The following is a 27,673-nucleotide window of genomic DNA, read 5'->3' as shown; positions in this document are numbered from 1 at the left end:
GAGGCGGCCAGCTTCTGGGGATCTGCTGTGGAATTCATATTTTTTCCCTGTAAAGAACAGCGAGCTCACAGAGGGTTTTACAAAAGAGTGTAATTCACAGGTCATACTTTACTCTGATTATTTATTGATGCTTTAGTAGCCATCACTCAACATGAGATGTTGGAGATGCAGAAATGAACGGATAACAACACACAAACAGTACTCTCTGGGAGAAGGCCGTGCTTTGCATTTAGCTGTAGATACGCCGTCAAACCCTCACGGTGATGTTACAGCTGTGCCAGCGAGACAGGATCAGGAAGGGCTTTGCAGGGTTTATCCACTGCTCAGCAGGGAGAAGAACAAGGAGATCAGAGCAAGCCTGGTGAGGCTGGAGGGAGACCTAAACTAAGACCAACAGGGCCGTGGTGATGGAAAGAAGGATTCAGGGGGCGGGTGAGAAAGAACGTAGGTACACGTTGGATTCAGAGAGATGGGAGGGAATCAAGAGGATGACTGAGGTTTCTAACTATATTCACAAAGGCATGTGGAGCAGCGACTGTGTGTCAGGCTTTGTGCTAAGCACCGGCATATCAGTGATCGAGTAATTCCCAGCCCTCCCACTGCCTGGAATCTGGGAAGTGAAACAGACAAGCGAACCAGCAGTTACAGTGCTGAGTCAGGACGACCACAGGGCTCTGTAATTTTGCTCACAGGAATACACATAGGAGCTCACAGAAGGGACACACAACTCAGTCCTCAAAGACGTGGTGGGATCACGACATCTAAACCCAAACTTGAAATACACTGTTGAAGTTATCTAGCCAAAGAGGTGGGGTGGATAATAAAACAGAGTTCTGGGCCTAGGTCCAGAAGCTGGGAAGAACATGGTGGGGGTGTAATATGAGAGGGGTGTAGCCAGAGATGAGATTGGAGAGGCAGAGAGAGACCAGCTTATCTGAGGAATTTGGCCTTTACTCCAAGGGCACTGGGGAACTACTGTAGGGTTTGAAGCAGGAGTAGGAGATGGTCAATTGTGCATTTTAACTGAAGACTGGCTGCAAAATGAAGATTGGGTAGGAGGCGGGCAAGACCAGTGGTACCCAGGCAAGGCAGATGATGGCCTGGGCCAGGGACGTGGCTGAGATGGGTCAGAGAGCTATTCCCGTGCTGGAGTCAATGGGGTGTGACGTCTGACCCGACAGAAGACGCAGGACAGCTAAGTCAGCCCCGAGGGCTCTGTCTTGGGCTCACGGTGGCGCTCTTGACCCGAAAGGGAGGGACCGCTTTGGGGCTAAGGATAATGACCTCAGTTTGGAGCGGGTTGAGTTTCAGGTGTCCGTGAGACATCTAAATGCAGATGTCTGACTTACTGGAGAAATCTGGGTTGAGAGACAGCTTTAATGACCCCAGGATATGGATGAGCGAAGACTCAGAGAACGTGTTAGCTCTGTCAGAGAGCGTTGAAAACGGGAAAAGGACCGAGCACAGAGAGTTGGGAGGAAAACTGACTCTGACTGGGAGCAGAGGAAGAGACCATCCAGGAGAACCAGAAGGGCCCCCCAGAGGAGTGTGGTGTCATGGAGACAGGCTACAGAGATTTTCAACAAGAGAGGGGTGATTGTATCAAATGCTGCCACAAGACCACAGAAACTGAGGACTAAAACTTTTCCATTGGCTTCCAGACAAGAAGGGTGTGTGACCTGTTTGAGAACACTTCTGGAGGGGGGAAACTAAGCCCCTATTCCAGAGTTTCCATTGGAGTGAACTGGAGATACGGAATGGGAACAGCTGGTTCCCTCAGCTCTTCGAAGATGTTTGACAGGGAAGCAGAGGAGAAGGAAGAGAGGTGGTGGTCACAGGAGGGTACAGAAGGGACCCGAAAAATGTGAAAACTAGTAGGGCGGGTCTCGCAAAGGAGAATGAGATTTAGGGGGAGAGGAGATAACTGATGGAGCAGGACCCCAGGAGGCAGGTGGGAGACAGGTGCAGGGGCAGAACAAACCGAAAGTGCGGGAGGACCACCTCAACCATGATCCAGAAGAGAAAGCCAGAAGGGCGTGGGGGCAAGGCCATGTGCAGGTTTCTTGAGAAGTTCTGGGCTGATGGCTTCTGTTCATCTGGGAGGTGGCAAGTTAGTTGACACAAAGAGGAGAAATCATCCAGCAAGTGAAAGTGTTAGTGCTCAGTCGTGTCTGACTGTTTGCGACCCCATGGACTGTACCCTGCCAGGCTCCTCTGTCCATGGGATTCTCCAGGCAAGAATACTGCAGTGGGTTGACATTCCCTTCTCTAGGGCATCTCCTCGACCCTGGGATCAAACTGGGAAGCCCCACAATCCAGGACGATCAAGAGACAGACTAAAGAGCCAAGAGCTGGCATTCCTTGGGGAGCCAGGAACATTCCTCCCATCACTCTGTAGCTAGACAGCTCAGCTCAGGCATTCTCCATCCACCTCCCAAGGAAGCTTTCTCTGATGACCTTCCTCCCCTGACCTTCCCCTAAACCCAGTCAGAGTGAGGTGTTTCCCCACAGTACCCCCTAGCACCCCAAAAGTCAACAGCATTCAGTGTTAAGTGTGCTGATTTTGGAGTTAGAAAGGCTGTATTTCTGATACTGTCTCTGCCCCTTCTCAGCTATGTGACTCTGGGCAATTTATCCTACCTCCATAATTACCACATGCAAAATGGGAATAATATTGCCAGTAATATGTACCTCATGGACTCCTAGGTATTAAGTAAAACGGTCCGTGTAAAGCTCAGCGCAGAGCCTGGCACCCGGCGAGTGTCTGATAAATGCTAACTGTGGCTATATTATTTCTTCACTTATACTTGCTGTGTTTCTGTCTTCACGCTGTGCTCGCAGGCAGGAACTGAATTTCCTTCTCTGTGAAGGCCGTGTGCTGCACACAGCCCGGCCCGCGGCGGGGATTCCGTGAACACTGTGGTATGGATAGAGCTCCTATTTCCTTCCGGGCCTCCACCTGACGTCATCAGGACGGAAGCGGGACTCGTGGGAGGAAGCGGGGGCGGGGCCTGCAGGCCTCTGAGCCGGAAGAAGACGTACGCGTGCCCCCAGCGCTTCTCCCGAAAGCCGCGGTCCCTGACGCCTGTGTCTGCCCTCCGAGAAAGGAGCACAGACGGGCTCTGTCCTGGGAATCAGGTGACAGCGAGCGGGTCCTGGCAGGGACCTGCACCTCGTGGTTGGTTCCGCTTGGCTTCTGGCCTCCGCCTGGTCCCTCATCTCGGGTCTGCCCCTGTGCCGTGACCTCCGTCAGGGTTCTGTACTCCTGTTTTTACCTGGCTATAATTAGGTGGCACAGGTCCCCTTTGGTTTGGCTTGAGAGAAAGAATGAAGAATGCTTCGTTTCCGTCGTATCTGACCCTTTCCGACCCCGTGGACTGTAGCCCGCCAGGCTCCTCTGCCCGTGGGATTCTCCAGGCAAGAATGCTGGAGTGGGTTGCCATGCCCTCCTCCAGGGAATATTCCCGACTGAGGGATCGAACTCACATCTCTTGTGTCTCCTGAAGCGGCAGGTGGGTTCTTTAACACTGAGCCACCAGAGAAGTCCCAGGCTCCATGTTCTTAACCCCTGTGGGGTGGTTGGCGGCGGTGGAGGGTGAAAGACAAGAGTCTGCTTTCAAGGAGCGTAAAGCCTGACGGAATATGAAGAAATGCTGACTGGGAAAAAAAAAAAAGAAAAGAAATGCTGACCGGGAACTCAGTCCAGGCCTTCAGGCCACAGCACAGTAAGAACACCCAGATTAGAAAGAGAAATTGTGAAGAAAGCAGAAGAGAAGTATATTCCAAGGGAGCTTGCAGGCAACCACGAAAGTCTGGACATTGATCGGACAACTTGCCCCTTCAGATAAGTTCTCCTGCCTTTTGGACGTCAAGTCACTTCAGCCAGGTAGAAAGAGTCGCTTTGTTGTTCCTATGCCAACCACTCTCTTGCCTTCACGAAGAAACTCATCCAGAAGATTCGAAAGCACAAAGAGAGAGCTGATTTTTTAAATTGATGATTAAAATTTAAAGTTGGGGTATCTGATATGTGCTGAGCTCACAGTCTTGGAATGGGCAAGAGTTCATCATCTGACACAGTGAGGTTGGGGTGGGAGTGAAGCAGGAAGGCATTTGGCAATGGCCTTGAAGGATGAAGAGGTATGTTTTGGTTTTGTTTGGGGGTTTTCTTGCAGAGCGGAGAGGGAAGCCCATAAAAAACTAGAAATAGAACTACCGTGTGATTCAGCAATTCCACACCTGGGTACATACCAAAGAAAATGAAAACACTAATTTGAAAAGATACACGCACACACACACCCCACACCCCCGTTCAAAGCAGCATATGTAAGTGTCCTAAGTGTCTTGTCAACAGATGTATGGGTGAGGAAAATATGGTATATATACACAATGGAATATTACTTTAAGAAAGAATGAAATGTTGCCATATGCAGCAACATGGATGGACTTGAAGGGTATTAGGGCTAGTGAAATAAGTCAGAGAAAGACAAGTACTGTCTCACAGACTTACATACAAAGAGCAGACTAGTGGTTACCAGTCGGATGGGGGAGGGGCAAGATAAGATAGGGGATTAAGGGGTACAAACTGATACTAAAATAAGCTACATGGGTATACTGTACAACACAGGGAATGCAGCCAGTATTTTATAATAATTTAATTTTAAATGGAGTATAGTTTATAGAAGTGTTGAATTACTATCTTGTACACCTGAAACTAATATAATTTTGTCAATCAACTACACATCAATAAAAACGATAAGAAAACAGCAAAAAATTACATATGTAGAGGGAAAGACCTCATTCACATCATCTACAAAAACTAAGAAACGGAATTCAGTGCCATAGAATTTGTGATGGATTCTTATGAGGAAATTACAAAATTCTACTAAGGCTTATTTGTTACAGACTTCTATAAATGAATAGAGATACAGTGTGTTCCTGGTGGGAAAAGTCTTTTTAGTAAGGGTGTCATTTCTCTATAAATGAATATCTAAACATAAGGCAGTCTAATCAAAATCCAAGTATTTCTTCTGGAGCTTAACCAAATAATTCTAAAACACATCAGGGAAATTCAACATGATGTTAGCTGGGCATTTTTGAAAAGAAAAGGAGGAAAAGAGAAAGGGAGAAGGAAGAGGGAAAAGTCTTCAAGGATATAAAAAAAGGAGAATTATTTGGGTGGGGTACCAGTCTCAGCGTAGACAGACCAATGGAACAGACTGTGTAATCCAAAAACAAATTTAAGAATGTTGCCTCTGATAAAAGTGACATTTCAAGAGAGTGGAAAAAGAATGGACTGTTGAAAAATAGGCTTTTTTTGACACCAGAGAGCCTACACATGTGTAGAACTAAATACACAGACACACATGACTACAAGTAAATAAGGCAACATGTAAATATAAGATGGTGGATTATATCAATGTTAATATCCTGGTCATGATATTATACTATAATTTTGCAAAATATTAGCAAAAAACTAGGTAAAGTATAAACACAGTCTGTATTTTTATGATTGCTTATCAGTTTATAATTATGTCAATAAAAATGTTAACTAAAAATAGTCCTGAGAAAAACAAACTAGTACTTTTAAAATATTAGATCCTTACATTTAAAAAGAATGAATTATCAAATTTTAAAATTCAAACTGTAAATGAATTACCAGTATATGGGGTAAGGAAGGACTTTTCTCTCCATAACTCCTGTAGCCAAAAGCCACAAAAGAAGATTGATGGAAAAAGAAAAAAAGAAGATTGATGGAAATTGATGGATTTTTCTACATTTTCTACATAAAAATTAAAGTTTGGCATAGCAACAAAAATTTTTGTAAAAATAAAAGAGATAAATTAGGGAAACTATTTCCATATATGTAAAAATTGATGAGTTAATTTCTTAGGAATCTCTGAAGTGAAGTGAAAGTCGCTCAGTCATGTCCGACTTTGTGACCCCATGGACTATACAGCCCATGGACTTCTCCAGGCCAGAATACTGGAGTGGGTAGCCTTTCCCTTCTCCAGGGGATCTTCCCAATGCAGGGATCTAACCCAGGTCTCCCACATTGCAGGCAGATTCTTTACCAGCTGAGCCACCAGGGAAGCCCAAGAATACTGGAGTGAGCTCTATGAAGAGCTCTCACAAATTAATAAGAAAAACAATAGATACCGTTGCTGGAAAATGGACTATACATGAATTCACAAAAGAAGAGAAACAAAAGGCCAGTGAACTTGTGAAAAAATTTAGGCAATGAAGCAGAAACTGGTAGAGAAGAAAATAGAAATTCTGAAAGAAATATAGCTGAAGGAAGCTGAGAGGTGATACCTTATTTGTGCTGTGCTTAGTCACTCAATCGTGCCTGACTATTTGCGACCCCATGGACTGCAGCACGCTGGGCCTTCCTGTCCATCACCAACTCCCGGAGTTTATGCAAATTCATGTCCATCAAGCCGGTGATGCCATCCAACCATCTCATCCTCTGTCATCCTCTTCTCTCACCTTCAATCTTTCCCAGCATTAGGGTCTTTTCAGGTGAGTCAGTTCTTCACATCAGGTGGCCACAGTATTGGATATCTTATTTGCTTACCAATATCTTATTTATTTACTGATATCTTATTTACTAATAACAATTAGCTCAGCACCTGGCACATAGTACACGCTCAATAGACATTTGTCGAATGGATGAGTAAGTGGAGAGAGCTCAGGTGACCTGTCAAGGAGAAGAAATACTTTAGATGCATGTGGGAAAGAAGAGGAAGGTAGAAGTATGGTATAACTTTAAGGGAGAAGTGGGTAACTTAAGTGAACTGTGATCACAGAGCCTGTTTTGCCAGTAAAACCAGAAGTGATGTCATCGGAAGAAAACCCCTCTGTGTCAGTTCCTGAAGGCCTCCAGTGAAAGCACACTCAGATAGGAGAGTCCCCGAGATACAGTGCAGGGTTTGAACCGCTCTCTTCAAGGCCTTGTGTCTGAGTGAGCAGCTGCTCACTCGTTTTCCCAGCCCCCAGTGGGTGACCAGCAGCTTTGCCCTTTTCCAGCCCCATGATTTTGCCGTCAAATCTGACACTGCTCAGCATAAACAGTGTTGTTGACAAGATGCGCACCAGATGCATGGTGCACCTGAATTTGCACTGGGCTCATCAGACTTGTTCTGTGACATTTAAGTTCACATTTCCATTTTTGAAAGTAACTTACCAAAGACCCTTGAATTTGGGTACATAGCCTGAGTTCATGGAAAATGTTTGTCTTCAGTGTTTCTTCCTTCAATGGAAAAATCAATGAATCAGCCCTTTCTTTCCCTGTGACTAGCTAAAAGGCCATTTTGCTACATCTGTATTTTTCAAATAGCCCCTCTGGCAGCTCTTATACCGACTCCATTTGTGCACAAACATCATTGTGCTCTCTGAGACGGGTTGTCTACTGGCTTTGGGCAAAAGAAAGTCCTATTGCTTTCTGAAACTAATAATATCAAAAATTAAATATTCTTAAGAAAAGGCCCCAACAGAGCTCCCTCAATGAACAGTTTATTACAGAGCAGTGATTCATTTAGATAAAGCCTGGAAGGGGCCTCTCCAAAGAATGAGGTTTGAGTCTCCAAAGGCTCTTTTAAAGAAATGGGAGGGAAAAGAGGGAAGAAGAGAGGAAGGGGGAAATGGAAAGAAAACCTTGATTTTTCTGCAGGAGCTTTGATTCCTAGAGCTACTTTTCATTGAAAGGATGAGGATGTCTGCCAAATATTTCCAGGAAATTCTGGGTAATGATAGGTAGGTATTGATGTATGTAACATACTGTCTTAGCTCAGGCTGCTATAACGAGTACCATAGACTGGGTGACTAATAAACCACTGAAGTTTCCTCTGTCTCAGGTCTCGAGGCTGGCATTCCAGGATCAGGGTGCCAGCTTGGTTGGGTTCTGGGTGACGGCCCTCTTAGGGGTTTCAGACTGCTATCCTCTCCTGTATCCTTACGGGGTGGAGAGCAGAGAAGAAACTCGCTCTCTCTGGCGAGTCTTAAAAGGGCGCCAATCCCAGCATGAGGGTGCCACCCTCACGACATCATCCAAACCTATTCACTTCCCAAAGGTCCCACCTCCTAATGCATTGCTTTGAGGGGGTATGGTTTTGACATATAAATTTGGAGAGGACACAAACAGTCCATAATGTGGGAAATTTCATGAGTTTATAGGGAAGAAATCAGAGAAGGAAATGGCACCCCACTCCAATATTCTTGCTTGGAGAATCCCATGGACAGAGGAGCCTGGTAGGCTGCAGTCCATGGGGTCGCTAAGAGTCAGACACGACTGAGGGACTTCACTTTCACTTTTCACTTTCATGCATTGGAGAAGGAAATGGCAACCCACTCCAGTGTTCTTGCCTGGAGAATCCCAGGGACGGGGGAGCCTGGTGGGCTGCTGTCTATGGGGTCACACACAGTCGGACATGACTGAAGTGACTTAGCAGCAGCAGCAGCAGCATAGGGAAGAAAAAAGAGTGGGAAAGAACATGTGATGTTGTAAATGACATTTCTTCAATCTTACATGATTATGTCATTTAGCTTGTGTGGACCATGCTTCCTTCATTCTCGTTACATCATACATCTAAGTAAAACCCTAAAAGGTAAGAGAGACAGCAATATTCCCCAGGTCTTTGACTTTCACCCTAGATTTCTGGAAGCACCAGGATCCCGTAAAGGAGCTCAGAGGCTGCTGCTGTGGGAAGATGGAGTGTCGAGACGGTGGGCTGGAAGCCACCCAGGTCACGCAGAACAGATGGGCACCACTGTTGGGTACACCAGCTACCGCCACTCCAGGGAAACTTGCAGCCCTCTCATCAGCTGCAAGAAATTCACAAAGCCAGGTGGATTTGCTCGTGCTTTATCTAATAAGGGCTTTCAGGTGGCTCAGTGGGAAAGAATCTGCCTGCCAGTGTAGGAGATGCAGGAGGTGCAGGTCAGATCCCTGGATCAGGAAGATCCCCTGCAGGAGGAAATGGCAACCCACTCCAGTATTCTTGCTTGAAGAATCCCATGGACAGAAGAGCCTAGTGGGCTACAGTCCATGGGCTCTCAAAGAGCTGGATACCATCGAGCAACTGAGCACACACAAGTGCACACACATGCACATGTACACACACACGCACACACATTTTCATAATGCCTCAGAACGCCTTGCAGCCAGATCCTCTCACTCATGTTGAAGAAAAACACCTTCCATCCTTCCATCAGTCAGCACCTGTGCTGCGCTAACATTCTACTTAATTGAGCCGTTTCTTGAAGTCTGGGGGAGGGCAGCTTTGTTCAAGAGAGAACATAATTATAGGTGCTGGCTTCTAAGGGGTAGTTTCATGATTTCAGAGTTAGGAAGCCCTGGAATTGGGACATCTACTTGAGATAAGTAAATTCAATGACTTTCCCCTTTGAAAATGAGGGTAAAATCAGAAATAATGATAGCATTTATTCCAGCTGTCACACTAGCTAAAGGTTTGTGAGGAGGAAGGGAGCTTGAGAAAGCATTAAACACAGAACTGATGCCCCCCCAGGACTCCCATGGATCTCTCAGGAAAATGAGATTTGTAAAATTCCTCTTTGGGAGCTGACAGTGTGATTCCCATGAGGCCAATTTTATTACATTCTGAGGACAAAACTCACTGTGACTTAAAAGTAATGCAAATGATTTGAAGAATCCATTTTTTGGTCACATCCCTGTTTTGTGCTTTTATAGTCAGGACATCAGTCATTTATTTTTGACTTATGAACTACTTACTGCTAAAGAGAGTAGAAACGTCCCTTAGTTCAGAGTTACCTAGAGAACAGTTTAATCTTTACTACACATAATATCATAATCTTCTGTCAAGGATGTTTACTGTTAACGAAATGAGAGAGGAGTCATAATCCTAAAAATAGCGCATTCTAAAAATGTCCTTAATTTTAGGAAGGACACCTAACTTTGGAGTCCACAAGCGTACCTATCGCAGGTGGACACCGAAGATACCTTTGGCCTCCTTGGTGCGTTATGAAACACTTTAAATCAGCTGTGACGTCTTTGTGGTTGAGAAACGTTACCAACAGGTAGACGATAGGTTCACCCACCCGACTGGTAGGAGAGCTGCGAATACCTAAGGTGAGCGCACCCGGAATCCTGGGACGGTTGAATACAACAGAATGAGCTCAGATTCACGCCCTGCCCTCTTGAATCACAGCATATTTGAATTTGAAGTTCCTTAGAGTACACATGGGCCATCCTACCCTCATTTTACCAAAGGGACAACCAGAATAAGGTGTGACCATCACACACTTAGGGCATTCATAGTCTGCAGTAGAACCCAGACCCCTAACTGGTGTGCTGAGTAGCTTTCAGCAAGTTTCTTAACCTCTGGGTACTTCAGATTTCTCATGTGTCAGAAAAGTGAAAGTGCAAGTCGCTCAGTCGTGTCTAACTCTTTGCGACCCCTTGGACTCTAGATAGAGTCCGTGGAATTCTCCAGGCCAGAATAGTGGAGTGGATAGCCTATCCCTTCTCCAGCGGATCTTCCTGACCCAGGAATCAAACCAGGGTCTCCTGCATTGCAGGCAGATCTTTACTCAGGGGGAAATGATATTCTTACTTTTCAAGGGTGGCAGGGGGATTGAAAAAGCACTGGTGTAAAGCACTCAGCACGGTGCTGGCTCCTAGTGTAAACCGCCAGCATCCGCCTCATCCTCACTGGACACTGTTCTGCCTGCCTCAAGGAGCTGGAGGGAACAGTCAAGTGAGTGGCCTTGTGCGTAAGGACCTAGAGAGAGGTGTAACACTTGGGTAGGACTCCTAAAGCAGCAGGTCGTAGAACAGAGGAGGAAATTCCTAAAACTACTGTACTTCCATTGTTTTTCTCACCACCAGATAGAGCAGTTGTCAACGACATCACTGTAAAAGATGCAGTTACCGACCTCCTAAAGGCAGAGAGTTGTCTTGGTCCCTTCTGGTCTCTTCCATCGCTGAGCAAGCCTGTCTTCAGTGGAAAGCTAGAACACTGCTTCTCCTGCTTGAGGGTCACTGTTGATACGGGCAGGAGACTGGGCCCAGCCCCGGAGACTCATTCCAGTGGACAAGGCTCGGGGTCTGCACCTAACGGGCTCCCCAGGTAGTTTTGGTACCAGGGGGTCAGGTACACAGGTGAGGAGCGCTGCCTGGAACATGACTCTGTGTGTGTGTGTGCGCGCGCGCAGTCGTTCAGTCGTGTCCGACTCTTTGCAACCCTGTGGACTATATATAGGCCGCCAGGCTCCTCTGTCCATGGGATTTGCCAGCCAAGAATACTGGAGTGGGTTGCCGTTTCCTCCTCCAGGGGCTCTCCCCGACCCAGGGATCAACCCGCATCTCCTGCGTCTCCTGCACCGGCAGGCGGGTTCTCTACCGCTGAGCCCCTGAGAAGCCCCGGGCCTGCTCTTCACCAAGGTGAGCCTGCCCGGTGCTCAGCAGAGGCCCATCTAGAAAGCTGATTTACGACCAGTGGCCACCTCAGCCCTCGCTCACACTCCTCACCTCCCTCCCCCCAACCCCGTAATAATCCAAAACCGTTTACAAAAACTAAATCATGCACAGCATCCACCAGGGGATGGACTGGCTGGGAAGTGCCCCTTCCTTTGTTCATCTCCTTAGTCACCATACGTGACGCACGCAGTAAAAAGTCCTTGAATATTTTGGAAAACATTTCAGTCCAAAGAAGGGGAGCAGCTCCACCATGGCTGCAGCTGCTATGGCCCCACTGTGAATCCAGAACTTTCGAAGACAGCTCATTTTGACACCACGTGCCACCTGAAGGGGTTTTCTGTGTTGTGTATTAACATACAAAAGAAATCTTGGAGAAGGAAACGGCAACCCACTCCAGTATTCTTTCCGGGAGAATCCCATTGACGGAGGAGCCTGGTGGGCTACAGTCCACCGGGTCACAAAGAGTCGGACACGACTGAGCGACTTCACTTTCACTTCACTTTGCCTCTAGGCTTCCATGATAGTTCAGTTGGTAAAGAACCCAGCTGCAATGCAGGAGACCCTGGTTCGATTCCTGGGTTGGGAATATCCCCTGGAGAAGGGATAGGCTACCCACTCCAGTATTCTGGCCTGGAGAATTCCATGGACTGAGTAGTCGCAAAGAGTCAGACATGACTGAGTGACTTTCACTTTCAAAATACCTAAATGGAGGACATGACTCCTGTCTTCCAGAACCACCCAGTCTCGTAAGATAGTTACATTAACTTTAACGTGAAACAGTGCCCTGGTGCTCTGACCCCAGCGGGTGATGTTTTCATAAGTGGCACCACAGTCCTTTTATCACAGTCCCTGTAGTGCTGGTTTAAACGCAGGTTTTCTGGCCTCACTGGACCTCCTGAATCAGAATCTCTGGGTGAGGCCTGGAAATGCTCAGTTTTTAACCAGCTCCTCAGGGAGTTTTCATGAGTGCTCAAGTTCGAAACTTCTGTCCTAGGTGACTTTAGTTTCCTTCTGCTTTATTCACTGCTCAGACCTTCCCTTCTTCCTGAAGCTCGACAGAAGACTTCCATCCGTCTTTTGTGTCATCTTCAGGTGGCTCAGAAACGGAGTCTCCTTGATCGGATAAACAGCCTCGTACAGTTTTCCTTCTGGTGTGTTGTTTCCAGGACTTGATCCCCTGGATTGGGTTTGATGCTCCTGGAGGGCAGAAACTATTTTCTAATTACCCCACCCCTCTGCTCTTAGCACAGCATTTTGTCGTTGTTGTTTGACCGCTAAGATGTATCCCACTTTTTGCAACACCATAGACTGCAGCATGCCAGGCTTCCCTGTCCTTCACTATCTCCCAGAGTTTGTTCAAACTCATGTCCACTGAGTCATGATGCCACCCAACCATCTCATCCTCTGTCGTCCTCCTCCCGCCTTCAATCTTTCCCCACATCAGGGTCTCATCCAATGAGTCAGCTCTGCGCATCCGGTGTCCAAAGCATTGGCGCTTCAGCTGAGGCTGTGCAGAGCAGCCATGATTTATTCCACATCCAGGAGCCACAGGGGACGATGCCAGACCAGGAAGGTAAACTCCCAGAGGCCGGAGAAAGCCAGTTCTGTGTCTTGTCGTCCCTTCTTGGTCATTTTCCAGTGGTTGGTTGTAAAGCAAAAACCAAGCCAAAGGAGAGACAGTCTTAGCTAGACTTGAGGAATTGATAGGGACTGCCTTTTCAGTCTGTATGAGGAGGACTAGGGTGACCACAAACAGGGTGACATGTGAAATCCCATGGAGGCAGAGACTTGTTTGGCAGAAGAACTCATCTTGCAGAACGCAGCGAGCAGTGTTTGGGACTGGCACGGAGTGAGTCTCAAGCGTTTTGGGAAGTCTTCACAGAGGACTCTGAGGGATCCTCTTCCCCTTTGCCTGAGTACAGGGCTGACTCAGTGAGAGGTGAATGGAGATCATTTCTTTCCTATGTGGTGTGTCAGCATTTGTTACACAACCACAGCTTCCCGTTAGAGGGTTCAGGCTGGCTTGTCAAATAAAAACCCTGACCAGAGTTGTAACAGTAGCTGTTTCTGTTATTATTATATTGTTTGAGTGGCTGTTTGTCATTAAACACTTCACTACAAACAGGTCAGAGTGGGTTGTGTAAGTTAGCCTCGTCAAACAGCAGTGTCTCTCCTGGGATCCGTTCCCGAGAGGTGGCTGTTTAGCCCCACGAATATTGTCATGAAAGTCTACGCCAGAGGGAATACTGGGTAGCGGGGGGAATGTTCGAAGTAATTCATTCTGGAGGGCAGAAACTATCTTCTAATTACCCCACCCCTCTGCTCTTAGCACAGAAGTAATGTTAGAAGTGAGTGCTGGGCAAGATACAAGGGTGGCCAAACAGACCGCGTGGAGCCCAGCACTCTGTGTGAGTGGGTCAATGCACCAAGCAAGCCCGGCATGCTTTCAGCAGCCCTGGAGGCCCGAGCTTCATTGTATCTGTCACCTGGAAGTCAACAAGCAAAAAGGGAAAGGACAAAATAATTGAACAGGTCCTCAAGAGGGTGTCCAAATGACCACGAGGTGCATGAAAATCTGTTCCACTTTGTAGACATCAAGGAGGTGCCATTTAAACCCCTGCGTACCCACCAGCATGGTTATACTGGCGAGACTGTGAGGACCCGGGACTCTGAAGCGTTGGTGCGGGCAGGGTGAGTCAGCACTTCCTCTCTGCTGAACATACACACGTCCTGTGAGTCATCAGTGCCCCTCCTAAGTAAGTGTGTGCAAGAGAAATGGGGACTATGTTCACCAAAAGACATGAACCAGAGTGTCTGTAGAAACACTGTTCATAACAACCCAAACCGGAAACACCCGACGTGTGTCAACGGGAGAATGCCCTCCCCAACCCACCCCACCATTGCCCTCAGCTCGTGTCTGTTCCTTAACGTTAAGAAGATCCAACAACTTGATTGATTACCAGATGGACTTTCTATTAAATTCCAAATTCCTTGCGGGCCTCCTCTTGAAGTTCCTGTGAGTCCCTTGAAAAAATCGCAAGTCCCAGAGAGAAGACATTTCGTTATCTCTGGCTACGTAGCAAAGCACCCCAAAGTATTGACAGCAGCTTAAGCAACTTGGGACGTTTCTCACAACTGTGTGGGTCTGCTGGGCTCAGCTGCGGGTTCTTTGGTTCCATGAGGTATCAGCCCGGCACTCAACTGGGAGCGGCGACTGGGGCTGAAGGTCCAAGAGGCTTCAGTCAGCATCTGGGGAGGCTGGGATGGCTGAGGGGGTCATCTTAACGGGTGACACTTCCTACACGGTGACTCAGAGGTCCTGGGAGAGAAAGACAAAGTTTGGGGGCTTCTTGCCATTTAAGCCTGGAACTGGTGCAGCCTCCCTTCTACCGCGTTCTGTTGATCCGAGCAAGTCTCTAGGTCACAGGGTTCACGGGAAAGGAAGGAGGCTTCCTCCCCTCAGTGCTTGCAGGCCTGGGAGCAGTTTGCTCAAAATCTCCTTTGGAACAACTGACCCAGGCAACAAGGGTAAGGAAGGGCAATCTGGATGGGACCCTGGCTCAGGCCGAGCCTCCACTGGCTCAGAAGGCTGCCTGGCTTCGTGGCCTCGGTTTCCTCGCCTGTAACAGCCAAGCTTGGCTGTGCAAGTTGTGAAGGCCCTTTCAGCTCTCACAGTCGTGGTTCCATAGTCTTGTAGAGACGGTGTGCCTAGTGAGACCCTCAGACTTCCATCACTGGAACCCCTCCCCACCCACCCAAGAATAATCCACAGGGTCTGCTCTTGCCTCCTTTTCCCATCCCAGTTGAAGGGATGGGTCCCTTCAGTTCAAGGGTCTTTTGAAATTGAAATTGAAGGGTCTTTTGGGGACAAAAAATATTCACAAACTCCTTTCATCCCACGCAAAGAGGCATTTCTGAATCAAAAAGGTTATGAAGGCATTGTATTCAAGTAAAAGTTCAATTTCTTAGTGTAATGAGATAAACCAAGAGGAATGCTTCTTCTGGGCAGGTGTTTACATGCAATCTGAAGAAATGTCCCAGAATAATTTCAAAATATTTTAACATATTTTTCTCAGTTTAAAAGTAATTAAAGATTTTATTGAAAAAACAAACGCATGGCCTATCACACTGGGTGCTGTAGACTTTAAAAAAAAGTGATGAAAGATATAAAACATTAAGAAACAATTACATCACCCATACTATCGCCACCCTGTAATGACCTGATTCAGACTTTGTCTCTTTCTGTTTGTTTGTTCTCTGTATGTGGCAGACATTGTTGGTTCCGGGGCCCATCTCTTTTTCGGGGGTGCTGGTAAACCCTAACCAGTCTGAGAAGAAATCCACTCCTCCTGTAGGTAACTAGTTTGAGAAGTGGGCTTGTGACTTGTTGCTGCTTAATGGTATACGATGGAAATTTTGCCAGGGGGGTTCTGGAAAGGCTTCTCTGCTCTGACAAAGATGTAAACAAAGTAGGAACGAAACATGTGCCGACTCTGGACACGGGCGTGTGAGGGGGTCATCCCTGAAGCTGCGGGCATGGGAGACTAGCCAACATATCGATGGAGCCAAAGTCAGAGAAGGCGAAACAATCCTGGCTCATAGATCAGGTTCCAAAGCCATCTAATTAACTGTTCCTGGAGCTGCCCTGTCTCCAAATGTCATGTTCTGTGAGATAATACAACCCCTTCATGTTTAAGCCACCCTTATTTATGATTTGTTGTTACTGGCATCCAAAAACACCTTAACTGCTACAATATATAGAACTGTATTAATATATTTTGTGAAGTTTATTCTTTCATCCAACAAATATTTAATGAAGATGATCCAGATTAGAGTCTTTCTGCAGAGACATTTTGGCTTTGCTTTTTTCCATTTAACATTTTCTCTAGTTGTTAAAAATTCTTTGTACATGTAATTTTTAAATTTTTATTTATTTTTTAATTGAAGGATAATAGTTTTACAGAATTTTGTTGTTTTCTGTCAAACCTCAACACGAATCAGCCATAGGTGTCCATGTAATTTTTTAATTGAGGTATAGTTGATATACAATATAAATTACAGGTGTACAATATAGTGAGTCACAATTTTTATAGGTTATACTCAATTCATAGTTATTATAGAATATTGCCTATATTTCCTATGTATATATCCTTCTAGCTTATTTTGTACATAATGTATATGTATATCATATATGTGGAATTTTTAAAATTTTATTTTACTGAAGGATAGTTGTTTATGATGTGTTCATTTCTGCTGTGTAGCATAATGATTCAGTCACACATATGTGGGTATCTGTTCTTTTCACATTTTCCATCATGGTCTATTACAGGGTGTTGAACCGTTTCCTGTGCTGTACGTAGGACTGTTGTTTCTCCATCCTACATATACCACTTGGCGTCTGCTGACCCCACACTCCACTCCGTTCCTCCCGCACCCCCTTCCGCCTGACAACCACCGGTCTGGTCTCTCTGCGTCTGCTTGTTTCATAGGTAAACTCACTCGCGTCATGTTTCAGGTTTCACACGTAAGTGACGTCGCGTGGTGCTTGTCTTTCTCTTTGTCTTCCTGATTTTCTTCACTTAGTGTGATCACCTCTGGGTCTATCCATGTCACCACAGATGACATTTCATTTTTTTTGATGGCTGACTAGTTTCCCAATGTTTGTACAGATCACATCTTCATCCATTCATCTGTTGATGGACCTTTAGGTTGTGAACCGTGGATAATGCTGCTGTGAACACAGGCGTGCAGGGGTCTTTTCACATCACAGTTGTCCAGACACACGCCCAGGAGTGGGATTGCTGGGCCACACGCCAGCTCCGTTTTCAGTTCCTGAGGAACCTCCGTGCTGTTTTCGTGCGTCTGTTGGCCCTCTGCATGTTTCCTGTGGAGGAATGTCTGCTTGTTGCTTCTGCCGATTTTGCAGCTGGGTTGTTTTTTTACTATTGAATTGTATGAGCTGTTTGTATATTTTGGAAACTGAGCCCTTGTTGGTCACATCATTTGTGATATTTCCTCTTAGTCCGTAGATGGTCGTTTCATTTTGTTTACCATTTCCTTTGCTGTGCAAAAGCTTATAAATTTGACTAGGTCCCATTTGTTTATTTTTGCTTTTATTTTTATTGCCTTGGGAAACTGACCTAAGAAAACATTGCTGATTTATGTCAGAGAATGCTTTGCCTGTTTTCTCTTTGCAGAGTTTTATGGTGTCATGTCTTGTATTTAAATCTTAAGCCATTCTGAGTTTCTTTTTGTGTGTGGTGTGAGAATGTCCTGGCTTCACTGGTTCACAGGCGGCTGTCGAGTTTCCCAGCACCACTTGCTGAAGAAACTATGTTTTCCCCATTGTGCGTTCTTGCCTCGTGTGTCGAAGATTAATTGGCCGTAGATATGTGGGTTTATTTCTGGATTTCTGTTCTGCTCCACTGGTCCACGTGCCTGTTTTTGTGCAAGGACCACTCTGTTTGATTACAGGAGCTTTGCAGTATTGTCTGAAGTCTGTAAGGATTTTGCATCCTGCTTTGTTCTTTTTCCTCAGGACTGCTTTGGCAATTCTTGGTCTTTTATGGGTTCATATAGATTTTACAATTATTTGTTTTAGTTCTGCTATGTATATGTAATTCTAATGGCTTCATCTTAACAGCTACTTTTATTTAGTGGTTGCCCTGTTATCTGCCATTTAGGTTGCTAAAGATTTTCACTGTTAAAAGCAAAGACAAGGTGACATTCGTGTACATAATCAGTCACAGTTCTGGTAGTGTTGAAGATATATTCCTTCAAAAAACATATAAATGAAAGGATATATATATTTTTAAGATGTCTGATACATATTCTCAAATTGCTTTCTAGACAATTTATGCTAACTTTTAGGTCTTCACACAGTGTTTGATATTTGCTACTGCATCTGAGGGCACTCTCATAATACACATTTTCCCCCAAATGTTTCTAGAAAACATTATGTTGAAAGTCTACAGGACACATTTGAACAACGTATCAGTGGCATAAAGAAAAGAAAAATGGGAAGGGAGACGAAAGAGACTTAAAAGGTATATTGCATGCCCTTGTTAGGCTCTTGATTCATACAGTTGATCTGTAAACATGTAGTTTCGAGAGACAGGATGTGGACTGGCTATTCAGTGTTAAGAAGTTGGTGTTGATCTTGTTAGGTGTGATAACGACACAGTGATTACATCGGGAAAATAAAGTCCTCGTCAGTTACAGATGCATCATTAATAATGGATGAGACGGCATGCTGTCTAGGCCTTATCCATACTTTAAAAAACTCCAGCAAATAAAGGGGGTGGGATGGGATAGGAGAAACATGATTGGCAAGATGTTGACAGCTGCCGAAACCAGGAAACGTGAGTTTATTGTCATACTCTTTCTACCTTTGTGTATATTTGAAAAGTATAACGTGAAACTTTTCGATTTTTCACCTTAATAAGTTTTTGAAAGAATATTTAGACAGTTTGTGCACAAGAGGGCGGGTCTGGCTCTGTCCTCCTGGTCTAGGTGAAGGGCTCTGTGGGGGTTGCTGGGCCCTTGGCTGGGCCTGCCGCTTCCTTCCTGACCCCAAGGACACACCCAGGGTCAGGAGCCACTCTGCAGGTTGCAGTCACATCAGAAACAGACCTGGAATAGTCAAGGGAGCCAGGTGGAAGCAGCCGGCCAGGTGAGCCCCCGCCTTGGCCTCCAGACCACACTGTGCCCACGACCCCCGGTCAGCTGGGCCTCGTGCGCCCAGGCTCGGGGGCTGGACCCAAAGCCCGTGACCTCAGACCTGAAGCTCTGGGAGAGACAGCACATTGGAAAGCACCCCCTCTGACAGTCACCGCCGTGTGTGTGTCTGTGAAACACGAGGGGACCAAGTGCATGGGTGCAGCAGGTTTGTAACACCGGCTTCCTGGCATCGCATGTTGGGAGGGGCACGCGTACGTTCAGCGTTGTGTGTCTGAGTCAGTGAGGATGGCGGGTGTCGGCGTCTGATGTCGGCCACTCCCCGATCGTGTGGGTGTCTGTGTGAAACAGGGGACTGCAGACGCTCGGCTCCTCTCCCTCCTCGGTTCTGCTTTCCGCACGTGCGCCTGACCGCGGCTTTCCCTGCAGTGCACTCAGGTGGCAGGTTCGGGCCTGGAGACGAGACAGACCTCGGGTCTAACCTGGCTTCACCTCTGGGAGGGGCGTGGGTATGAGGAGTCAGTGAACCTGGCAGGCCCAGGCTTGTGATAATGCCTGTGTCCTTTTCCCCGCCGAGGAGGACCCTGAGGCTTATTATTTCCAATCCAAGGCATTCATAATGCCCAGTAATAGGGGGCTCAGAAAAGTGGAGACTTCCTATGAAAAAGCCTGCCTTGTTAGCTGACACACTTCTGAGCTCTGGGAGCAGTCCAAGCTGTGGAAACGCCCCTAACTGCAGACCCTGGGAAGCGGTCTCTGCTTGCTTCTGTGAACACCACCCCATGTGCCATCTTCTGTTATTTGTGCTGATTAAAAACATGGCAGCGATCAAGGAAATTCAGTAGCTAATCAAAAGTCACAGACTATCTCTTCTTTCATAAAATTGAATGTTTTAAAACCAGGCAAACAAGAAAGAATCTAGAGATTTTAAATTCCTGGAACAATTGACAGGAATAGATAAAGATGATGTGGTACGTATATACATATATATTACTCAGCCATAAAAAGGAATGAAAAAGGAATGCCATTTGCAGAGATGTGGATGGACCTAGACATTGTTATAGAGACTGCAGTCAGTCAGAAAGAGAAAATATATTGTCACTTACTTGCGGAATCTATAAAAAATGGCATGCGTGCATGCCAGTCATGTCCAACTCTTTGCAACCCCCATGAACTGTCTACGGAATTTTCCAGGCAAGTATATTGGAGTGACTTGCAATTTCCTACTCCAGGGGATCTTCCCGACCCAAGGATCAAACCCATGTCTCTTGTACTGGCAGGTGGGTTGTTTACTGCTGAGCCTGGGAAGCCCAGAAAAATAGTGCAGGTGACCTTATTTGCAAAGCAGACGTAGTCTCAGAGGTAGAGGACAAGCCTGGCTACCGAGGCGGGGAGGTGACCGTGTATAAAATTGGTAACAAATGAGAACCCACAGTGCAGCATGGGGAACTCTGCCTAGCGGCCCGCGGCGACCTAAGTGGGGAGCAGATGTGAAAAGGAGGGGATGTGGGTGTACGTGTAACTGATTCACTGTGCTGACAGCAGGAAATAGCACAGTATTGTAAATCGACTAGAGTTCCATCCATCGATCAATCTGTCAATCTCTGGGACATGTCATTGAATCACTAGAAGTCTCATTCATTAGAAAAACATCAGCTTATCCAGCTTGTCAGCTGGCTTCAGCACTGTCCCTGCGTGTATCACAGGCACTTGTCCCAAGGAAGGCTGCATTCGGGACCCTGAAGCCAGGGCAGAACCTTCGTGCTTTCCTACAGCCCTGGCCTCGGCCCGCCTTGTTCTGTGGACAGCAGTTTATCTGTCCCAGGCCGGAGGCCGGGCTCCCAGAGGCCCAGGGCCCCATCCAGGCCGCCCTCGTGTGGCCCAGACTTCTGGCACCAGTTCCCGAACCGAGCAGATGCCCAGTGAGTTACCGCTCTTGCCTTTGTGGTGGCTGTGGTCCGCTTGGCCGTGGCCGACTCTCGGCGACCCTGTGGACTGCCGCACGCCAGGTCGGGAGCCGCTCCTTTTTCTCTGCTCTGCAAGAGGAACATCATTACATCCTCTGTGGGTCAGGAACGGAGTTTTTAAATACTTGTATATTGTTGGCAGTGCTGGTCCTCACTGCCGTGCGGGTTTTCTCTAATCGTGGTGAGTCGGGCTCCTCTCTCGTTGCGGTGTGCAGACTTCACACACAACCTCCTCCAGCGGTTCTGGTGTGTGGGCCCCGGCGGTTGTGGTTTGTGGGCCCTGGGGGTTGTGGTGTGTGGGCCCCGGGAGGTGTGGTGTGTGGGCCCCGGGGGTTGTGGTGTGTGGGCCCCGGCGGTTGTGGTTTGTGGGCCCTGGGGGTTGTGGTGTGTGGGCCCCGGGAGGTGTGGTGTGTGGGCCCAGGGGGTTGTGGTGTGTGGGCCCCGGGAGGTGTGGTGTGTGGGCCCCGGCGGTTGTGGTGTGTGGGCCCCGGGAGGTGTGGTGTGTGGGCCCCGGGAGGTGTGGTGTGTGGACCCAGGGGGTTGTGGTGTGTGGGCCCCGGGAGGTGTGGTGTGTGGGCCCCGGGGGTTGTGGTTTGTGGGCCCCGGGAGGTGTGGTGTGTGGGCCCCGGCGGTTGTGGTGTGTGGGCCCCAGGGGTTGTGTGTGGGCCCCGGGAGGTGTGGTGTGTGGGCCCAATGGGTTGTGGTGTGTGGGCCCCGGGAGGTGTGGTGTGTGGGCCCCGGGGGTTGTGGTGTGTGGGCCCCGGGAGGTGTGGTTTGTGGGCCCCGGGAGGTGTGGTGTGTGGGCCCCGGGAGGTATGGTGTGTGGGCCCCGGCGGTTGTGGTGTGTGGGCCCCGGGAGGTGTGGTGTGTGGGCCCAGGGGGTTGTGGTTTGTGGGCCCCGGGAGGTGTGGTGTGTGGGCCCCGGGGGTTGTGGTGTGTGGGCCCCGGGAGGTGTGGTGTGTGGGCCCCGGGAAGTGTGGTGTGTGGGCCCCGGCGGTTGTGGTGTGTGGGCCCCAGGGGTTGTGGTGTGTGGGCCCCGGGAGGTGTGGTGTGTGGGCCCAATGGGTTGTGGTGTGTGAGCCGCGGGAGGTGTGGTGTGTGGGCCCCGGGGGTTGTGGTGTGTGGGCCCAGTGGGTTGTGGTGTGTGGGCCCTGGGGGTTGTGGTGTGTGGCCCAGTCGTTGGGGCACACAGGCTCACCCGCCCTGCGGCCTGTGGGATCCTCCTGGCCCAGGGATGGAACCGGCGCCCTTTGCACTGCAAGATGGATTCTTGGCCAGCGAACCATCAGGAAGCAAAGCCGCTCAGCCGTGTCTGACTCTGTGCGACCCCAGGGACTGCAGCCCTCCAGGCTCCTCTGTCCATGGGATTCTCCAGGCAAGACTACTGGAGTGGGTTGCCATTCCCTCCTCCAGGGATCTTCCCGACCAGGGATGGGACCCGGGTCTCCAGCGTTGCGGGCAGATTCTTTATCATCTGAGCCCCTAGGGCAGCCCAGAAAGGAAGATTCTGTTCAAGAAAACTTTGGCCCTCTTGAATCTCGTGTTACACGAGGAAGTTCTCCTCTGATCGTTGGCAAGTGTGCCCCCTCACCCGTCCACATGTGCAGCTGCTGCTGTTTCTGGGCCTTCCCCATTTCAGTGACTCTGCCCAACTTCTGGAATGTTGTTGGGTCAATAAATGGCCCCAGATAAACACTGCTCCTTTTTCCTGCATGTTGCCTCAGTTCTATCTCAATGAAGAGAGCCAAGGTACCCTGCTAGCCTTACAGCCTCGGGTAAGGACTCCAGGTTTCCGTTTGACATCTTCTTAGTGCGGAAACATTTGCAAGCTTTACGGGTTTCAGGAATTCACTGAGCCGGAGGAGGTGCCCCTGCACCCCTAGATCAAGAACCAATCACTCAACACCTCACTGACCCCACTGTGTTCCTTGGACTGGGTAGGAAAAACCACCGCTCTCAGTTCAGTCTGTAAACTCAGTTTTTTAATCCTCCACTACTTCAACCACCTGATTTCAACTCAAGCTTGGGGATAAGAATTAAAGATACTAACAAAGAAAAGACAACACAGAGAGAACTTCCTTACATCATAACAAGGATGCCTACTAATGAAACCGCACTGCCGAGAGTCACTGAGGACCGTTAATTTTCACAACAAGCGTTCCAGAGAAGAGATGATGGTCTGACTTTCTACCACTGAGGGCCAGGATTGTACCCGCCGGCGGCATTATCCCCAGTCCCTTGCTCCTTCCTTACCAGCATCCTGTTCATTCCACTCCATGCCACCTAGCTAAAAAGCTAAAATTCAGTGTCTGCCTCCAGCCTCTTGGGAGGAATTAATTATATGCTAAGGAGTTCAGTTCAGTTCAGTCGCTCAGTTGTGTCCGACTCTTTGCCACCCCATGAATCACAGCACGCCAGGCCTCCCTGTCCATCACCAACTCCCGAGTTTACTCAAACTCATATCCATCGAGTCAGTGATGCCATCCAACCACCTCATCCTCTGTCATTCCCTTCTCCTCCTACCCCCAGTCCCTCCCAGCATCAGGGTCTTTTCCAGTGAGTCAGCTCTGCATGCTAAGGAGTAGCTATATGCCATTAATGTGCTACTGTAATGTAGTTTAGGGCTTCCCTGGTGGCTCAGGTGGTGAAGAATCCGCCTGCAGGAGATGCAGGTTCGATCCCTGGGTTGGGAAGATCCCCTGCAGGAGGGCATGGCAACCCACTCCAGGATTCTTGCCTGGAGAATCCCACGGACAGAGGAGGCTGCCGGGCTACAGTCCATGCAGTCACAAAGAGTGGGACACAACTGAGCGACTAACATGCTGAGAGAGGAAGGTTAAATTTAATTGGAAAACTAAACAGTAACACGGTGTGCGCGCATCCGGGTGTTTGGGAAAGGCGGCCCTCTGGCGCCCCCTCAGGGAGCAGCAGTTACAATCTCAGGACCTCACTGAGGTCTGATCTGACTGTCCTGGGATGCGCTGGGGGCCGCCCCCGGCTCAGCCACTGCCACAAAGCAAAGCGTTATTTTGCAGATAGCAGGCTGTTACCAGGAAAGAGGATTGTGGGCGAATCCAAGAGATTCCGAGGATGGGGCCCCATCTAGGAGACTGGACTTGATTATGCAAACAGCGAGGTTTGATTTGAATTTAAAAACCGAATCCAGGGAGGCATGCTGAGGACTTACTTTTCAAATGATGGTTTGTTGTTTTTTTTTTTTTTTTCAAAAGGACTTTGATGCCTGTCCCCTCAAACAAGTAAGATCCCTCAGGTTTACTGACTCCGTTGCTTGGAAGGAATCTGTGTCCCTCAGGGTGGGCTGAAGCTTAGTGCCCCTGAGTGAGAAGTGCTGAGTTTCTTTCTTTTCCGTTTCTCCTTTTCCTTAGTGATGTCCACTGTCCTACAATTGGTATTCTTAACATGTCTGTGTATGGGAGTAGAAAGGTCAAGAAGGTCACAGTTGTCAGCAGGAAGAGACAAAGGCAAGAGAGACTTTATCAAACCGTAACCACCAATACCTCAGCACTCCCAAAGCATGAGCATTTTGTTTGAAAGATGGAAAAATCTTGAGCAAAATGTTGACTTCCACATCTGCTGGCACGTGCTGTTTCTGTCTGAAGCATTATTACCACCACACACACGCACCTCCTTGCCCTGCCTGCCTAATTCTTCTTTAGCTTTCTGTTTAGACTTCCCAGACCCTAAGTCTGAGAACCGGTTCCCTCTTAGCATTTCCCATAGGACCCTGTACATTCTCCAGCACAACGCTTACCACAGAACAAACACCTCACTGCATGAGAGCTCCATGAAGGCAGGGACCAGATCTGCCTTTTTCCACCATTCTAGTCCCAGTTCCTGGAATGGCAGCCAGTACGTGTTTATAGAGGAAGTGAATTCCCATGAGTCTCTGTAAGACTTCTTTGTATGAGTTTTTGTGTATCTCTATGAATAATGTCTGTTGAGTATGGTTGTTCGGGTTGTCTACTGTACAAGAACATCTAGCAGAATTGGGAGGGGAGGCTGAAATGCAGCCGACGTTCTCATCACCACGCCATTGTCACTGGCTTGGATCCCACTTGGAGGAAGAGGTGTCTTTTTCTGATTTGCAGCGCCACACCATACAGGCTTTGAGCAGCCCAGCTCTGAACAACACTTCATGTCTTCAAAAGGAAGTGGGAATTCTCCCTCTGGTCCTAGAAAGGCTGGGATGAAGTGTTTTTTAAAGAAACTGTTTCTTTAGGTCCTCTGAAGTGAAAGTGGCTCAGTTATGTCCAACTCTTTGTGAGTCCGTGGACTATACAGTCCATGGATTTCTCCAGGCCAGAATACTGGAGTAGGTAGCCCTTCCCTTCTCCAAAGGATCTTCCCAACTCAGGGATTGAACCCAGGTCTCCCGCATTGCAGGCAGATTCGTTACCAGCTGAGCCACAGGGGAAGCCCAAGAATACTGGAGTGGGTAGCCTTTCCCTTCTCCAGGGGATCTTCCCAACCCAGGGATGGGACCCGGGTCTCCTGCAGAGCAGGCAGATTCTCTACCAGCTGAGCCACCAAGGAAGCCCCTCCGCCGGCCATCAAGGCCGAGACTGACCCCATCCCTGGCCAAGCCGGCCCTCACTCTCCGATTTCTGTCTCCTGCAGGGTTTGGGATGGCCACCCCAGCGACAGTGGGCGGGAAGGTCTTCCTGATCGTCTACGGCCTCCTCGGCTGCTCCAGCACCCTCCTGTTCTTCAACCTCTTCCTGGAGCGCCTGATCACCGTCATCGCCCACGTCACGAGGTGGTGCGGCGCCCGGCGGCCGGGGAGGCGGGCGGGCCCGCGCGCGGGGAGCCAGGGGCGGGCCGCGGCGGCCGGGAAGCCGTCGGTGCGCGTCGTGCTGCTGGCGCTGGGCGCCGCCTCCCTGGCGCTGTGCTGCGGCGCCGCCGCCCTGTACGCGGCCGCCGAGGGCTGGGGCTACCTGGACGCGCTCTACTTCTGCTTCGTGGCCTTCAGCACCATCGGCTTCGGGGACCTGGTCAGCGGGCAGCAGGCGCGCTACGACGGCCGGGGCCTCTACCGCGCGGCCAACTTCGTCCTCCTGCTCTCGGGCGTCTGCTGCCTGTATTCGCTGTTCAACGTCGTGTCCATCCTCGTCCGGCAGGCGGTGAACTGGGCCCTGGGCCGGGCGGCCGGCGCGGGCTGCCGGCGAGGCCGGGGACGCGGCGGGCCGCCCCGCAGGAACGCCGTGGGGCCGGGCCGCGTGCGCAGCGGGGGCGGCGGCGCCGCGGAGACGGACGGCGGCTCGGACGGCGGCTCGGGCGCGCGGCGCCTCTCGGGCGAGATGGTCTCCATGAAGGACTTGCTAGCGGCCAACAAGGCCTCCCTGGCCGTCCTCCAGAAGCAGCTGTCCGAAGCGGCCAGCGGCCGCCCGCGCCGGGCGAGCACGCCGGCTGTGGACGACGAGTTCTCAGGGGGCGTGGGCGCCTTCGCCATCATGAACAGCAGGCTGGCGGAGACCAGCGCCGACAGGTAGGAGCGGGGGCGCAGGGCGCCGACCGCCGGGCGCCTTCGGGAGCTGCTCCTTCCCGCCTGGAGCCCGGCTTGAGAGCGCGCTTCTTCTCCAGCAGGCTGCCCCTTCCCAGGGCTGCGGGTCCGTGAAGCCTCGAGGCCGCTCCTTATCTGCGTCCTTCTTTAAGTGTAATTCACTCTTAAACATGAACCACGCAAGCGGTGAGTACCTGCTCTCCTGACTCGTCTTGCTCCAGAATTTGGACCCAAGAGAGGGGCAGCTTACTTAAGCCTTGTTTCCTGCTGCTCTGCTCTGCATCTGGAAGTACAGATCCTCAAGATGCGAGCTCTCCCCTGGAACTCCGAAGACTGAGTTCACAGCCTCTCGGAGGCCCTTCAGCGCAGGGAGGGCAGGAACTGGTCCAGAAGACGCTTGGGCTTGCTTTTTCCTGAGCTGCCTTGCTAGCAGATGGCTCTGGGTGCTGCGGCTAGGGAAACCACCTACCCCTCCTTACACCTGCTTCTCTGGTTTTGTTTCTCCGTTCTTTATTTGTAAGATCTTAAGGCTTGACTAAGGTGCCTGTGGGACCTCAGCATTAAGGTTAAGAAAATAAAATTCAGTTTCAGGCCTTTAAACCGCAGCAAGGTGATGGCGAGAGTCCGCTCTTGTCACTGAAGACTGGAGGTTACTCTGCTCCTTTGAACGGCCCCAGAGGCCACTGCATTCTTACCCGGACTTGGGGCCCATTGCAGAGATAACGACTGTCTATTTATTAAAATTGAAAATTTAATAAAGCCTCATTTTATTAACAAAGACTAATGAGTGCTCATTAAGGATGTTGGGGGTAGAGGGCTTCATTAAACAGGTACTTACTGCACTTACAGAAAGAGGAAATAAGAAATTAACCTTTAGGGATTGTAAACATCATTTCGGATCCTTGGCTGGAGAAACATTCTAGACCGGATAATGAAACCTGGCTTTTCCTGTCTAATCCTCTTGGGTCCTGCCTCGTGGGACTGTAATAAGCCTGATGATATTACCTGGCATATTGTTAAAGTGGTCCATGCTACGAACCAGGGCTGTTGATC

General features: G+C 49.0%; 1 protein-coding gene across 6 annotated transcripts in view; it reads left to right on the top strand.

Annotated features, from left to right (window-relative positions):
- KCNK13 (potassium two pore domain channel subfamily K member 13) overlaps positions 1-27,392 on the top strand; it is a 107,700-nt gene extending 80,308 nt beyond the window's left edge. The window contains exons 1-4 of one of the 6 annotated variants that reach the window (XM_043920662.1): positions 15,657-15,806; positions 16,785-16,944; positions 25,738-26,605; positions 26,701-27,392. In XM_043920662.1, coding sequence (XP_043776597.1) covers positions 15,717-15,806; positions 16,785-16,944; positions 25,738-26,605; positions 26,701-26,734 — 1,152 coding nt within the window. In that variant the 5' untranslated portion in view covers positions 15,657-15,716 and the 3' untranslated portion in view covers positions 26,735-27,392. Of the gene's footprint in view, positions 1-15,656; positions 15,807-16,784; positions 16,945-25,737 lie in introns of those variants that run through there. The other 5 variants (XR_006344082.1, XR_006344081.1, XM_043920660.1 and 2 more) reach the window with 5 other exon arrangements.
- The last annotated feature ends 281 nt before the right edge of the window (positions 27,393-27,673 follow it).

Source organism: Cervus elaphus, chromosome 12 (assembly GCF_910594005.1).
Source record: "Cervus elaphus chromosome 12, mCerEla1.1, whole genome shotgun sequence".
Classification (NCBI taxonomy): Eukaryota; Metazoa; Chordata; class Mammalia; order Artiodactyla; family Cervidae; genus Cervus; species Cervus elaphus.
Note: the sequence above shows the minus strand (reverse complement) of the source record. Positions and strands in the feature narration are given on the sequence as shown.